Raw genomic sequence first — 12,649 nt, forward strand, 5'->3', positions numbered from 1 at the left:
GAGTCCTGAGTGACTTTAATGCAGCAACTTTACTTGCCCTCTCTCCGTGTAACCCACATCTGTATACCTTCCCCATCACACTGATCCCCACCCCCCTTCACTATCTTCTGTTTGTATAGATCTTCACTGCTCACATCCTGTAGTCTCTGTCTCAGATCTGACCATTCCAATCCCTGACTGACACCCTTTCCTTCCCACATTTCTTTTTAACTCTTCCAAACTGTTGAGCAGATCAGTACATCAGTGCACTCATTTAAGGTGGCCGTAGGAATGAAATTAAAAAGGGAATCATCTATTCTTTAGCCACCTTAAATGAGTGCAGAAAATGTACTGATCTGTTCAACAGTTTGGAAGACATAAAAAGTAATCAGGGATGGAGAGGTTGTCCGTGATTGGACCCCTAAAGAGCAATGCCCAGATCTGAGACCACACAAAGAAGAACTCAGCATATGGATGGTGGGAATCCCTCATAATGGGCACAGCAGGAATACATACCCAGGAACTCAGCTCTGGGATGGTGGGAACCCCTCATAATGGGCACAGCAGGTGTACATACCCAGGAACTCAGCACAGGGAGAGCAGAGTATTGCAGGGTACGGCTGGGTATCGCTAGGTACGGCAGAGTATTGGCAGAGTATTGCAGTGTATGCAGGGATGGCTGAGCATGGATGGATCTATGCATGTGACTGCAATTGTCACAGAGCAGCGCAGTGGGCACTACGGATCCAGCCCACAGTGCTACTGCCATCCGAACTCTCCCCTCCACTGTACAGATCAGTACACAGAGGGGAGATAGGAACCGGCATCACATGACAATGGTTTGTTTACAAGTGACCGCTCCGTCATTTGACAGAGCGATCACGTGGTAAACTGCCATCCACAGGACCCGGCGGTCACGGATATTCTCAGGTGCATGCAAGAGCGGGATTCTGGGAGGACGTCACGTACGCCCTCTCAGTTATCCAACCGCCCTGTAGCCGTCATTTGGCTATGGGCCGGTTGGGAACTGGTTAAAATTGAAAGGGAGTCCTGGCTGGAAGGTAGGTAAAGTACACTATGCTGCTATACCCAAATGAGACAAGCATAGTGTTTTTCTGGTGAACTCACCTTTTAAATGCCAGTTGTAAAGACGATATTACTTGAAGGTTCATTACAGAAAAAAAAAAAAAACAAAAAAAAAAAAAAAACACACACACAAGATTGTCAAGGCAAATGTGTTCTGAGCTATAGGTGGTACTAACCTTTATTCTTTTACTTTCCAAAACATCACTACAGTAACACAAAATGAAATGTTTACAAATTACAAGAAAAAAAAAACAGCTTACAATGATAAATAACCACTGTCTAAATTCCAAAACATGTAAGTGCAGTAAAACAGAAAATTGTTAAAGGTATAGTTACAGGATTTTGAAACATCTGCTAGCTGCCCTCAACATAGTGGGGACTCCTGTAAACCAATGGTTTCTCTGGAGTCAGAAATCTCACTTCCATAAATCTGACTGCAGTGACACCTGTTGGTGAAACTGGCGTTTTCCATCTTAATTCTTTGTTAAGAAATGTGATGGAGATAGATTTTAGTCTACCAACATGAACAGTGTCCTGCTGTGACTTACAAAGAGTGTGGGCAAATACGGAGCATTACTAAACAGAAAAGTAAGGCGCAGGGAACAGACTTTGAAAATACTGGTAAACACCTTTAATGTGGAGGTTAACCACAATAACCAAAAACATGAGTGGGGTGCTATACATTTTCTTGATCCGTTCTCTGCCAATATGGCAAAAAGTGTTTGAAACAAACCTGCGCACACTGTAGACCAGACCTAGGTCTGTAATCTAAATATTGAAAGTATACATTACCAAGTTTTAAAATGAATCAGTAACAGCTGTACACTCTGCGTGTATAACAGATGTTGTCACAACCTGCAGACCATACTTATTTTTCACTCTGCATGTATAACCATTAAGTTTGTTCCTCAGCCTTGGGCTCTGGATTGTTCTCCTTTTGGATACTGTGATGAAGAACTTTGTGGTCCCATCCCACTGTTGTCAAACTGCCAAGATTGACTGGTGACCATGCCACACCCGTTACAAAATCACGGTGAGATTCATCTTTAAAGCTGTGTAGTAAAGGGAAAAAAAGAAATAAAATATATTAATAAACAACTTAACGCTTGAACCTTTCTTGGAACATTTTACAAAAAACAAAAAACAAAAAACAAAAAAAAAACAAAAAAAAAAAAACAAAAAAAAAACTTAGAGACACTAAATATATCGTGATTGCTAGACATTGCACCCAAGAGTAACATCCTTACAAGTTTTTATTTTTTATTTTTTAAATACAACCCAGGTCATTTACATTACAGAGTTAAATACTAATAAAAACTGAAACAGTGCTGCACTTTCCTATGGTAAGGTAGCTTGTGTTAAAGCGGAGTTCCACCCACAAACGTAACTTCCGCTTTAAGCACTCCTCGCCCCCTTGCATGCCACATTTGGCAGTCCATTTTTTTGGGGGGGTGGCTTCGTTAGGAGGGGGACTCACTTTTCCTTCCACCCAGGGACCGCCAAGGCGACTCCTCCCTTCGCCTTAGGCGGCCCCTCCCTTAGGGCCATCTCCTGGGACTCCGGGAGCACAGCGCGATTTGCGCATGCACCAAAAGCTGTCACGGCCGGGTGCCCAGAGTGCCAATGGAGGCGCCGGCAGAGAGGAGCGGCGCTTCGGTCGGCCGCATCTCTGGACCGTAGAACAGGTAAGTGTGTTTATTAAAAGTCAGCAACTACACTTTTTGTAGCTGCTGACTTAAACATAAAAAGCCTGGAACTCCACTTTAACTATGTTAGTTTAGTTATGACTATCAATATTTGAAACAAGATAAAATGAAAGCATATCAGTGCGTTTCAATGTTTCCCAACTGCAAAGTTTTAAAATTAACTCGGAATTTAGAGGAACAAGCACCCTAGGATCGTTATTTTGTTTTACTGCATGTACCTTTTGATTAAATAAAAGTTATATAACCACTTACCTACTGGGTTTAAACCCCCCTCCTGTGCAGACCAATTTTCAGCTTTCAGTGCTCTCACACTTTAAATGACAATTAGTCATGTAACACTGTATCCAAATGTTTTTTTTATAGAAATAGAGCTTTCTTTTGGTGGTATTTGATCACCTCTAGGTTTATTTTTTGAGCTATGAATGGAAAAAAATATACCAAAAAATTGGGAAAAAAAATTCATTCATAAATTTTGGCCACAATTTATACTGCTATATATCTTTGGTAAAAAATAGCCCAAATTAGTGGATATTATTTGGTCTTTGTGAAAGTTAGAGAGTCTACAAGCTGTGGTGCAAATCATAAAAAAAACTTCACACCTGATGTACTGGTGGCCCATCTCATTTCTTGTGCCCCGAGCAAGCCAGGAAAGTACAAATAACCCCCAAATGACCCCTTTTTTGAAAGTAGACATTCCAAGGTATTTAGTAAGAGGCATAGTGAGGTTTTTGGTGTCATTTTTCCCCACAATTCTTTGCAAAATGAAGATTCCTTGCCCCCCACAAAATTGTCATTGTAATAGGTTATTTCTCTCACATGGCATATGTATACCACAAATGACACCCCAAAATACATTCTGCTACTCCTTCCGAGTATTACAATACCACATGTGAGACTTTCACAGCCTGGCCACATAGAGAGGCCCAACATGCAGGGAGCACCATCAGGTGTTCTAGGAGAAAAAAATTACACATGTTAAGCTGGCCATACAGCTATAGATTATCTGCAGAATTTCTATGATTAGGTGGAAAAAGTGTAACAGATTTCTCCATGTATGCTAACCTGTGCGGATGGAGGAATCTCCCACTTTTTCTATCTAACCATAGAAAATCTGCAGATAATCTATAGGTGTATGGCCAGCTTAACTTGTTGACTACCTATTACACTTTTGAAGGCCCACACAGATGTGGCACTGGGGACAGTTGGCACTGACAGGTACTGTGGGCACTGAATTTAAATTTTTTTTTTTTTTTTGCGTACACTCATTGCTGCAGCATGGAACCTCTCCCTTACACGCTGTCTCTGTGTGAGGAGGGAGAGCCGGCGATGAGAGATGATCTCATATGTTTTCAATGAGAGATGATCTCATATGTATACGGCGATCGAGTGCTCAATGGCCGCTCGCTGTGATTGGCCATTTAGCATAATCTGTGATGGGCTGTACCAAGGGACACAGCCAACACAGAGCTTCCCCGATGCGCAAAGTGGTTAAATACATTCCTTTTATTGATAAACGTGGGAATTGGGTTTATGTGCTTGTATGTGAAATAATCCTCTCACATCTAACATCTTCTTGGTAGTTAATAGTTTTCTTACGATCTTTGTTAATTATTTGGCCAGATAAATACAAATTGTGCTTGAAGTGCTAAAATGCTTTAGGATGCACCCCTGTGGTACAGTTATTATAAATGTTTAGCTTAAGCCTGACAAGTTTATGACAATGACTAATAAAAGCTTTATGCAATATTCAATATCCAATCCAGAGTTCCTGCCTTTAACCACTTGCCTACTGGGCACTTTGACTCCCTTCCTGCCCCAGCCAATTTTCAGCTTTCCGTGCTGTCAACATTTTGAATGACAATTGCACGGTCATGTAACACTGTACTCATGAAAATTTTATAATCATTTTTTTTTTCATACAAATAGAGCTTTCTTTTGGTGGTATTTAATCACCACTGGGTTTTTTTTCTGCCAAACGAAAAAGACCATACATTTTTGAAAAAAAGCCAGTGCCCCAATTATTAGTGTCGATTTTTAACAGAAGCCAGTTATTGGCTTTTTGATAACTGGTTACATTGTCATCAGCTCTGATTGGATATAGCTGATCAAGTGGTAAAAGGCCCCTGTGATTGTCCCTTTACCCCGATCAGTGATCAGCTGTGACTTAAGGACACAGATCACAAAGCGCGACACCCTCCCAGAATTGGCTGGCCGCACTGTAGCCTTCATTCAGCTAAAGCACAGTCGGCAAAGTGGAAAAATAGCTTTAAAACATACTTACATTACTGAAGATTCAGAATCGAGGACCACAACTGAGCAATCTTCACTGACTGAAGCCAGCAATGGAGAGCTATAATCAGATTTAAAAAAAATTAAAACAAAAAATAATAAAATGTGCTGTTTTAATAGCCATTTTTATACAGATTACAAATAAATGGTTATAGTTTATAAGCTTTGTACATTATTCATTCTTAAGTAGGTTGGAGCTAAGGATGCCACAGTAGCTTGCAAATCATGGTCAATGGGCATTAGTTGGAGCTCAGGAATGAACAGCTAGCTTTCCTAAAGAATAAGTTCCCCTTTCAAAAACACATTTTGAAGGAAAAAAAAAAAAAAAAAAAAAGCAATGCATTGCTCCCGTAATCTGCAGATACCAGGATCATGTATTGAGGACTACAAGCTGCCTGCTGCGGTGGAGTTACTTGCAGTTTGTTCATTAACAGGAAACAAAATTAATGAATAACGTTGCGGTGTGGGTGGAGCCCTGCTGTTTTCAAATTATTGGTGGGTGGAGTTAGAGCCGGTTCACACAGGGGCGACTCAGATCCGACTTCAGGTCGCCCCTAGTGGCGCTACATGTAAAAATAAATGTAAGTGAATGAGAGCCATCTTAATGCACACTACTGAAGTCGCTCCGACTTCAGAAAAGGTTCCTGTACTACTTCTATCCGACTTGTAGGCGACTGGTACCCATTGATTTCAATGGAGGTCGCCTCCAAGTAGGATCTCCGTCTATACGGAGGCGACTCTCAGAGAATTATCAGCTCTCAAAAGGGAACTCTACACCAAATTTATAAAAAAATAAATAAAAAATTGGCGTGGGTTACCCCTCCGAGAGCATACCAGGCCCTTAGGTCTGGTATAGCTTTGAAGGGGTACCCCCTACGCCAAAAAAACGGCGTGGGGGGTCCCCCCCAGATCCATATCAGACCCTTATCCGAGCACGCTACCCGGCTGGCCAGGAAAGGGGGTGGGGACGAGCGTGCCCTCAACATGGGGGGGGGGGGTGCCTTGAGGGCACGCTCGTCCCCACCCCCTTTCCTGGCCAGCCGGGTAGCACCTTCTTGTCCCCATGTTGATGAGGACAAAAAATGGTTTATTGCACAGCTCCGGGGGTCTTCTCGCCGGACTCCTCCGCTATCTTCTGCCCTTTTGCTTGCTCTTTCACTAGCAGAGAAGCCCGGCTTTCTTCTTCACCGCCGCCCTTTTCTTCCGACTTCGGGGGTCTTGTCCCCCTCTTCGGTTCTTCCTCTGGGACTGTGACATCATAATGGGCGGGGACATTATCAGGTGATGTCCCTATATAAGTCGCCGCACGCCGCGTCCCTGCCATTGTGACCGGAGACAGCGACGAGGCAACATCTCCAGAAGAGAAGAGAAGACAGTGGCGACAGAAGACCGGGGCACCGCTTGTAAAAGAGCTAGAAGAAGGCGCGGTGGCCCGGCAAGAACTGAAGAGGGGTACAAGACCGCCGAAGTCGGAAGAGGGCGTCGGTGAAGAAGAAAGCCGGGCTCCTCCGCTAGTGAAAGAGCTAGCAAAAGATAGCAGAGGAGTCCGGCGAGAAGACCCCCGAAGACGCAAGAAGACCCCCGGAGCTGTGCAATAAACTATTTTAACCCTTGTGTGTTGTGTTTTTTTTTGTACAGGTGAATGGGTAGGGGTACATTAGGGTGAGGGGACTTTTTGTCTTAGGGCGTGCCAGTGTCCATCGCCTGAAGGTGGCCTATAACCCACATAGTAACTATTATGGCTCTGTGTCCCGTGAAGTACAATAAGAAAACCATTTTATCACGTTTATTAAGAATGAATCAGACAGCCACCAGTGGTTCAGAAGGTTTTACTCTTACCACAGTTGGCGTAATGTCCAAGCTGGCTAGTTCAAGGATACATTAACAATGTTTGCACAGCATATGTGAAAGCTGTAAGTATGGGGTTAAAGAAAGTGAAGATGAGAGACCCTAAACATTGTGATTCCAACTGACACCAAATATGAAGAAGAAAAGTCTAGGCCAGTGAGGTGGTGGTTTTACCTGTGCTGTGAATAGGCCAGTCCTGTAATTGGTCTGGAATGTATGGCCACTGCCTGGGCTGAATCTGAATTCTTTAAATTTACAATGTAAACATTTCCATTCTCATCACCTGTGGAAAGATTTGAAAAAAAGCCATGACTTTACTGCTACCAAACTCCATATGATGGCACTTTCATATTGCATATTATATCACTGTTACGTACACACAGCCATATATGACAAACACAAATGTCGTACAAAATATTTTTCTTTATACCTGGGAAGAAGTCATGTCACATCCCTGCAGTTTTTAACCACTTACTTACTGGGCACTTAAACCCCCCTCCTGCCCAGACCAATTTTCAGCGCTGATGCACTTTGAATGACAATTGCGCGGTCATACAACACTGTACCCAAATTACATTTTTATCATTTTTTTTCCCCACAAAGAGCTTTCTTTTGGTGGTATTTAATTACAGCTGGGAGTTTTATTTTTTGCTAAACAAAAAAAATGCAAAAAAATAAATCATGTTTAATAGTTTGTTATAAAATTTTGCAAACAGGTAATTTTTCTCCTTCATTGAAGTGCGCCGATGAGGCGGCACTGATAGGCTGCACTGGTGGGCACTGATGGGCATAGTTAAGGTGGCACCGATAGGCACAGATAAGGCAGTACTGATGGGCACAGATGAGGCAGTACGGATGGGTGGCACTAAGGGGCACCGATAGGTACCACTGATAGATGGGACTGATGGGCACCGATAGGTGGCTCTGATAGGTGGCCCTTCTGGGCACGGATATGTGGCATTGGGGTGCAGCACCGTTGAGGCAGATTGTGGGCACTGATGTGTGGCACTGACGGGGGCACTTATTTATTCCTGAGGTGGCACTGGCAGGGGGCAGGTGGGCACTGGTAAGCTGCCCGTGATCGGGACTAATGTCCCGATCATGGCCGCCGGTGATCGGCTTTTTTTTCTCCTTGTGCTGTCAGCGCAAGGATGAAAAATAGACGATTACCGGCTCCATTGTATCACATGATCAGCTGTCATTGGCTGACAGCTGATCACGTGGTAAAGGGTCGGGATCGACCCCTTGCTCGGATCCGTGATCAGGCGAGTCTCAGACTCGCCGATCACAGAGCGCGCCCCTCAGGGGGGCGCGTAGGCCGCTCGTGCACGGGACAACGTCAATAGACGTAGTCCCGGCAAAGGAGGTCCGCGCTGTAGCCGTCATTTGGCTATAGCGCGGATCGCTAGTGGTTAAACTGCCACTTATATGTGCAATTACTTATACTGTAGTGTGGCAGTACTAAGCAAGAATTAAATGCTACTTTGGAAACATTCCCATATTAGAAGCAAAACAAAACTGAGTACCACAAACAAACCACTATTTAATTCATTTTTAATATTCAAAGCAAACCTACTCAACACCCTCTAGAAATTATCGCTTCAGCCATCATGAGTAAAGGCCAGATGAATCACGTAGCATTTACTACCTGGCACCTATCCACCCTTGAACAGTGAAAGGAGAAGCGGCAGATTAATGAGCTCTCACTCCTATCAGCACTGCACCACAGCACAACTGATTGGGCCCTTGTGCTGCTTCTCCCTCCATCAGTCTAAACTCTGCTGTACAGTCAAATGCAGGAAGCCAATACCAAGACAAAATAAATGCGAAAACCAGTATTATATGGCTACATTTTATATGATGGACAGGACTTGTCATTTTCAGTTTTCGGAGCGCAGGTGGAGTGCAAGTTTTTTTTTTAATAGAACTGGATATTTTTCTACACTATGAGAGGTTCCTCTACCTTATTCCCTTGCGAGTGAGGTCTGTACAGAGCCTCTTAAAGGTGCAGGAGTAACATCAAGTAAAAAGTGAGATCTAGTCATCCATGTGTACAGGATACTATCGGTTGACTGAAAATGTAACAGCAGCATATGGGAAGACCCGTTTGGGATACTTTAAGCAACTTTTGAATTACTTTGAGGAAAGAAGCCTTATATTTCTGGTGAGTGCAGTGTGTTTCTACCAGGAAAACAAGGAAGAGCACTATTCACCTGGGTATCACTTTCCTTCATGTTTGGATGCATTTACTGGCACTGAGCACTTAAATTAAGATTTCATATTATGGACTTTTTGCACAATTGTTTATTGAATACCATTTACATTTATTTGCACCAAGCACTTTAACCACTTCAATACCAGGCACTTAAAGACCTTCCTGCCCAGACCAATTTTGAGCTTTCAGCGCTGTCGCACTTTGAATGACAATTGCGCGGTCATGCTACACTGTACCCAAATGAAATTTTTATCATTTTTTTTCCCACAAATGGAGCTTTCTTTTGGTGGTATTTGATCACCTCTACGGTTTTTATTTTTTGCTAAACAAATAAAAAAAAATACCGAAAATTTTGAAAAATTTTTTTTTTTTGTTTCGGTTTCAAAACTTTGCAAATAAGTACGTTTTCTCCTTCACTGATGGGCACTGATGGGGTTACACTGATGGGCACTGATGGGGTTACACTGATGGGCAATGATAAGGCGGCACTGATGGGCACCGATGAGGTGGCATTGATGGGCACTGATGGGTGGCATTGATGGGCACTAATGGGTGGCATTGATGGGCACTGATGGGCATGGGTAGGCGGCACAGGTGGGCATGGGTAGGCGGCACAGGTGGGCATGGGTAGGTACTGATAGGCGGCACAGATGGGAACTGATAGGCGGCATTGTATTATAATATATTGCACTAATGGATGGCAATCAATAATGCATGCCAATCAGTGATGCCCATTGTGGGCACTAACTGGCATCCATTGTGGCACTGAATAGAATCCCTGGTGGTCTAGGGTGGCATACCTTGTCCTTGGCATCCCTGGTGGTGTCCCTGGTGGTCCAGTGTGGGCATCCTCGGGGGGGCTGTGCTGATAATCGATCAGCACAGACCCCCCCTGTCAGAGGAGCAGCCGATCGGCTCTCCTCTACTCGCGTCTGACAGACGCGAGTGAGGAAAAGCCGATCACCGGCTTTTCCTATTTACACTGTGATCAGCTGTGATTGGACGGCTCGCCGCGATGCGCACCCCCGGGGGTGCGCAGCGGCTCATAATCCTGATCACGTCATATGACGTCCGGTCAGGATTATGCAACCACTTTGCCGCTGTCTATTTGCTATAGGGCGGGCGGCAAGTGGTTAATTCAGGATTGGATAACAGAGACCTTTTGCACAAATGTTTTTTGCCTATTTGATATTCATAAGTGTGCAGTCTAGTTTTAATTTCTATGCATCCAAATACATAGTCCATCTTTAGCCTTGTATATCCTTGCAAAGAATTGGCCTTGGGAGAAGCTATGTAGCGCTAGTAAACAAGTGCTGTGCTTACTGCTACGTCTCCCAAGTGTTCGAGCTTTATTGCATGGTACATTAAAATTTTTGACCATAGTTAAATCTTAAACAAATTAATTCCTTTGACAACAGCAGATTTAGCAGTGATTGTTAACTTGGCAGGTATAGGAGCTATCAAATGTGGCTCCTGTCATCTCCATACAGCCACACATTATGCTCAGTATAAGTAATGCTAGAGAGGCATGTCAGACAACTGACATAATGGATGTGATGAGCGGAGACTTGTATATCATACAAGATCTGCATTTTAATTTAGTGAAAGGTTTCAATCAAAATCGAGAACATTTGAATTTGTGATTTCACATATGTTAAAACCCAAAAACAAAATCAACCTACCACAAGCAAATGTATCATCTTCGATAGGGTGCCACGTAACATATGTGGGAATGTTGTGTGAGGCGCAAAAATCTACAGGCAAGAAACATGTTAAAGTCATTATCTCAGACATAACACAATGACATTTTAAATAAACCATTACATTCATAGCAACATTTGGCTGGTTCTTAAAGCTCCAGCAAAATAAACAGTTAAAACCCAACTATGGGCAGAAAAAAGGTGCTTATTTTGTTCAGGGGTAAAGGAGAAGCCTTTTTACTCACCTGATCCTCCTCTCCACAATGATCCAGCAGTGGACTGCTCCTGGCGTCCAGAAAGGCTTTAGGAATTGTCGAATGACAAAGACTCTTGGTAGATTAAGACATACTGTCAAACACAGTACCCACATAAGAATAAGAGATGCTATTTTTGCTGGAAGGATAGTTAACTAGAAATTGAGGAAGTCTGCATGTCCTACCAGGTGTAATATAAATGCACACACACACACAGATCTTGTGATGGCCTTGCTGCTTTTCTCCAGCAGCGATTCTCTTAACCCCCCCCCCCCCCCATTTACACGGGGTTGATTTGTCATGCGATTTGATAGCTCCAAATCAAATGACAAGTTGCACCCCATTGGCAGCAATGGAACCAAATAGCATCTCATACTGAAGCAACATGAAAGAAGGATCATGCACTACTACTTGCCGATTTCATTGTGGCATGCATAGACTTCTGTTCCATGAAATCGCAAGCTGCAATGAAATCAGCAGTGCAAATCGCACTGATCTGCAGCTTTGAAATGCTGAAGTAATACAATTTCAAATCCGCACCAGGGTGAATGGAGGCTTACACTGACTTATGATGGAGTGATTACAGGATTGAGGGTGTGGGTGGTAAAGCAGGCAGCCGAGTTTCTAGCCCCCTGGCCACCCACACGTATTGCAAAATAATAGCCAGACTGAGCTGTTCAAATGCCGCATTTGCAACTTTATGGCAGCACAGTGGTGTAGTGGTTAGCACTCTCACCTAGCAGAGAGAAGGGTTGCTGCTTCGAATCCCAACCACGACACTACCTGCCTGGAGTTTGCATGTTCTCCCTGTGCCTGCATGGGTTTCCTCCGGGTACTCCGGTTTCCTCCCACAATCCAAATACATGCAGGTAGGTTAATTGGGTTCTGTCCAAAATTGTCCCTAGTATATGAATTGGGACCTTGGATTGTGGGCTCCTTGAGGGTAGGGACCCACGTGAGTGTGCAATGTACAAGGATAGGGACAATTGTAGACACTCACTCAGGTTGAACTGGATGGACTGGTGTCTTTATTCAACTTAACTATGAAACTTGGGCTGCAGAGTTTGACAAGCGGCACCGCATATCAAATCGGCCCTTATGTTCAATGGAGCAATGCATGGGATTACAGAATGGTAGTGAGGCATTACATGGTTAAAACAAGTGGTAAGGAGGCGATATAACATCTCTTCACCCTCTGAAAAGTGACAAAAAAAAAAAAAAAAAAAAAGAAGGAGAGAAGGCCCGAGATCGTACAGCAGGGATTTCTGAAGATCCTGACCTGGAGTGAAGAACAGGTGTATGGCTCCTGGGGTTTGCAGCATGCAGGTGCTAACAACCAAGTATAGTAGTGAAGTGGTGGAACAGCATTAGGAGGTACCCTACTAAAACCGAGCCTCCCTGCTGTACTGATCAGCTCCTCAAGCTCTCTCCTTCCATTTCTTGTAGCACTCCACCTAAAAATCTGTCTGTGGGCCTCTCTGAGCCTGGCAGTTTCCTCAGTGAGGAAGCCAACAAGCTCAGAGAGGCATGCTGACAGTGGAGGCAGAGGGCTGCATAAGGACAGCCAAAAGG

General features: G+C 43.8%; 1 protein-coding gene across 1 annotated transcript in view; it reads right to left on the reverse strand.

Moving 5' to 3' along the window:
• Window positions 1-1,200: 1,200 nt before the first annotated feature.
• Window positions 1,201-12,649, reverse strand: part of WDR77 (WD repeat domain 77) — a 31,248-nt gene continuing 19,799 nt past the window's right edge. The window contains exons 7-10 of the mRNA XM_077481526.1: window positions 10,806-10,877; window positions 7,083-7,191; window positions 5,053-5,121; window positions 1,201-2,117 (exon numbers count right to left, since the gene is read on the reverse strand). Coding sequence (XP_077337652.1) covers window positions 1,961-2,117; window positions 5,053-5,121; window positions 7,083-7,191; window positions 10,806-10,877 — 407 coding nt within the window. The 3' untranslated portion in view covers window positions 1,201-1,960. The remainder of the gene's footprint in view (window positions 2,118-5,052; window positions 5,122-7,082; window positions 7,192-10,805; window positions 10,878-12,649) is intronic.

This window comes from Lithobates pipiens, unplaced genomic scaffold (genome assembly GCF_037356315.1).
Source record: "Lithobates pipiens isolate NorthernLeopardFrog02 unplaced genomic scaffold, aLitPip1_a1.2 Scaffold_16, whole genome shotgun sequence".
Taxonomy (NCBI): domain Eukaryota; kingdom Metazoa; phylum Chordata; class Amphibia; order Anura; family Ranidae; genus Lithobates; species Lithobates pipiens.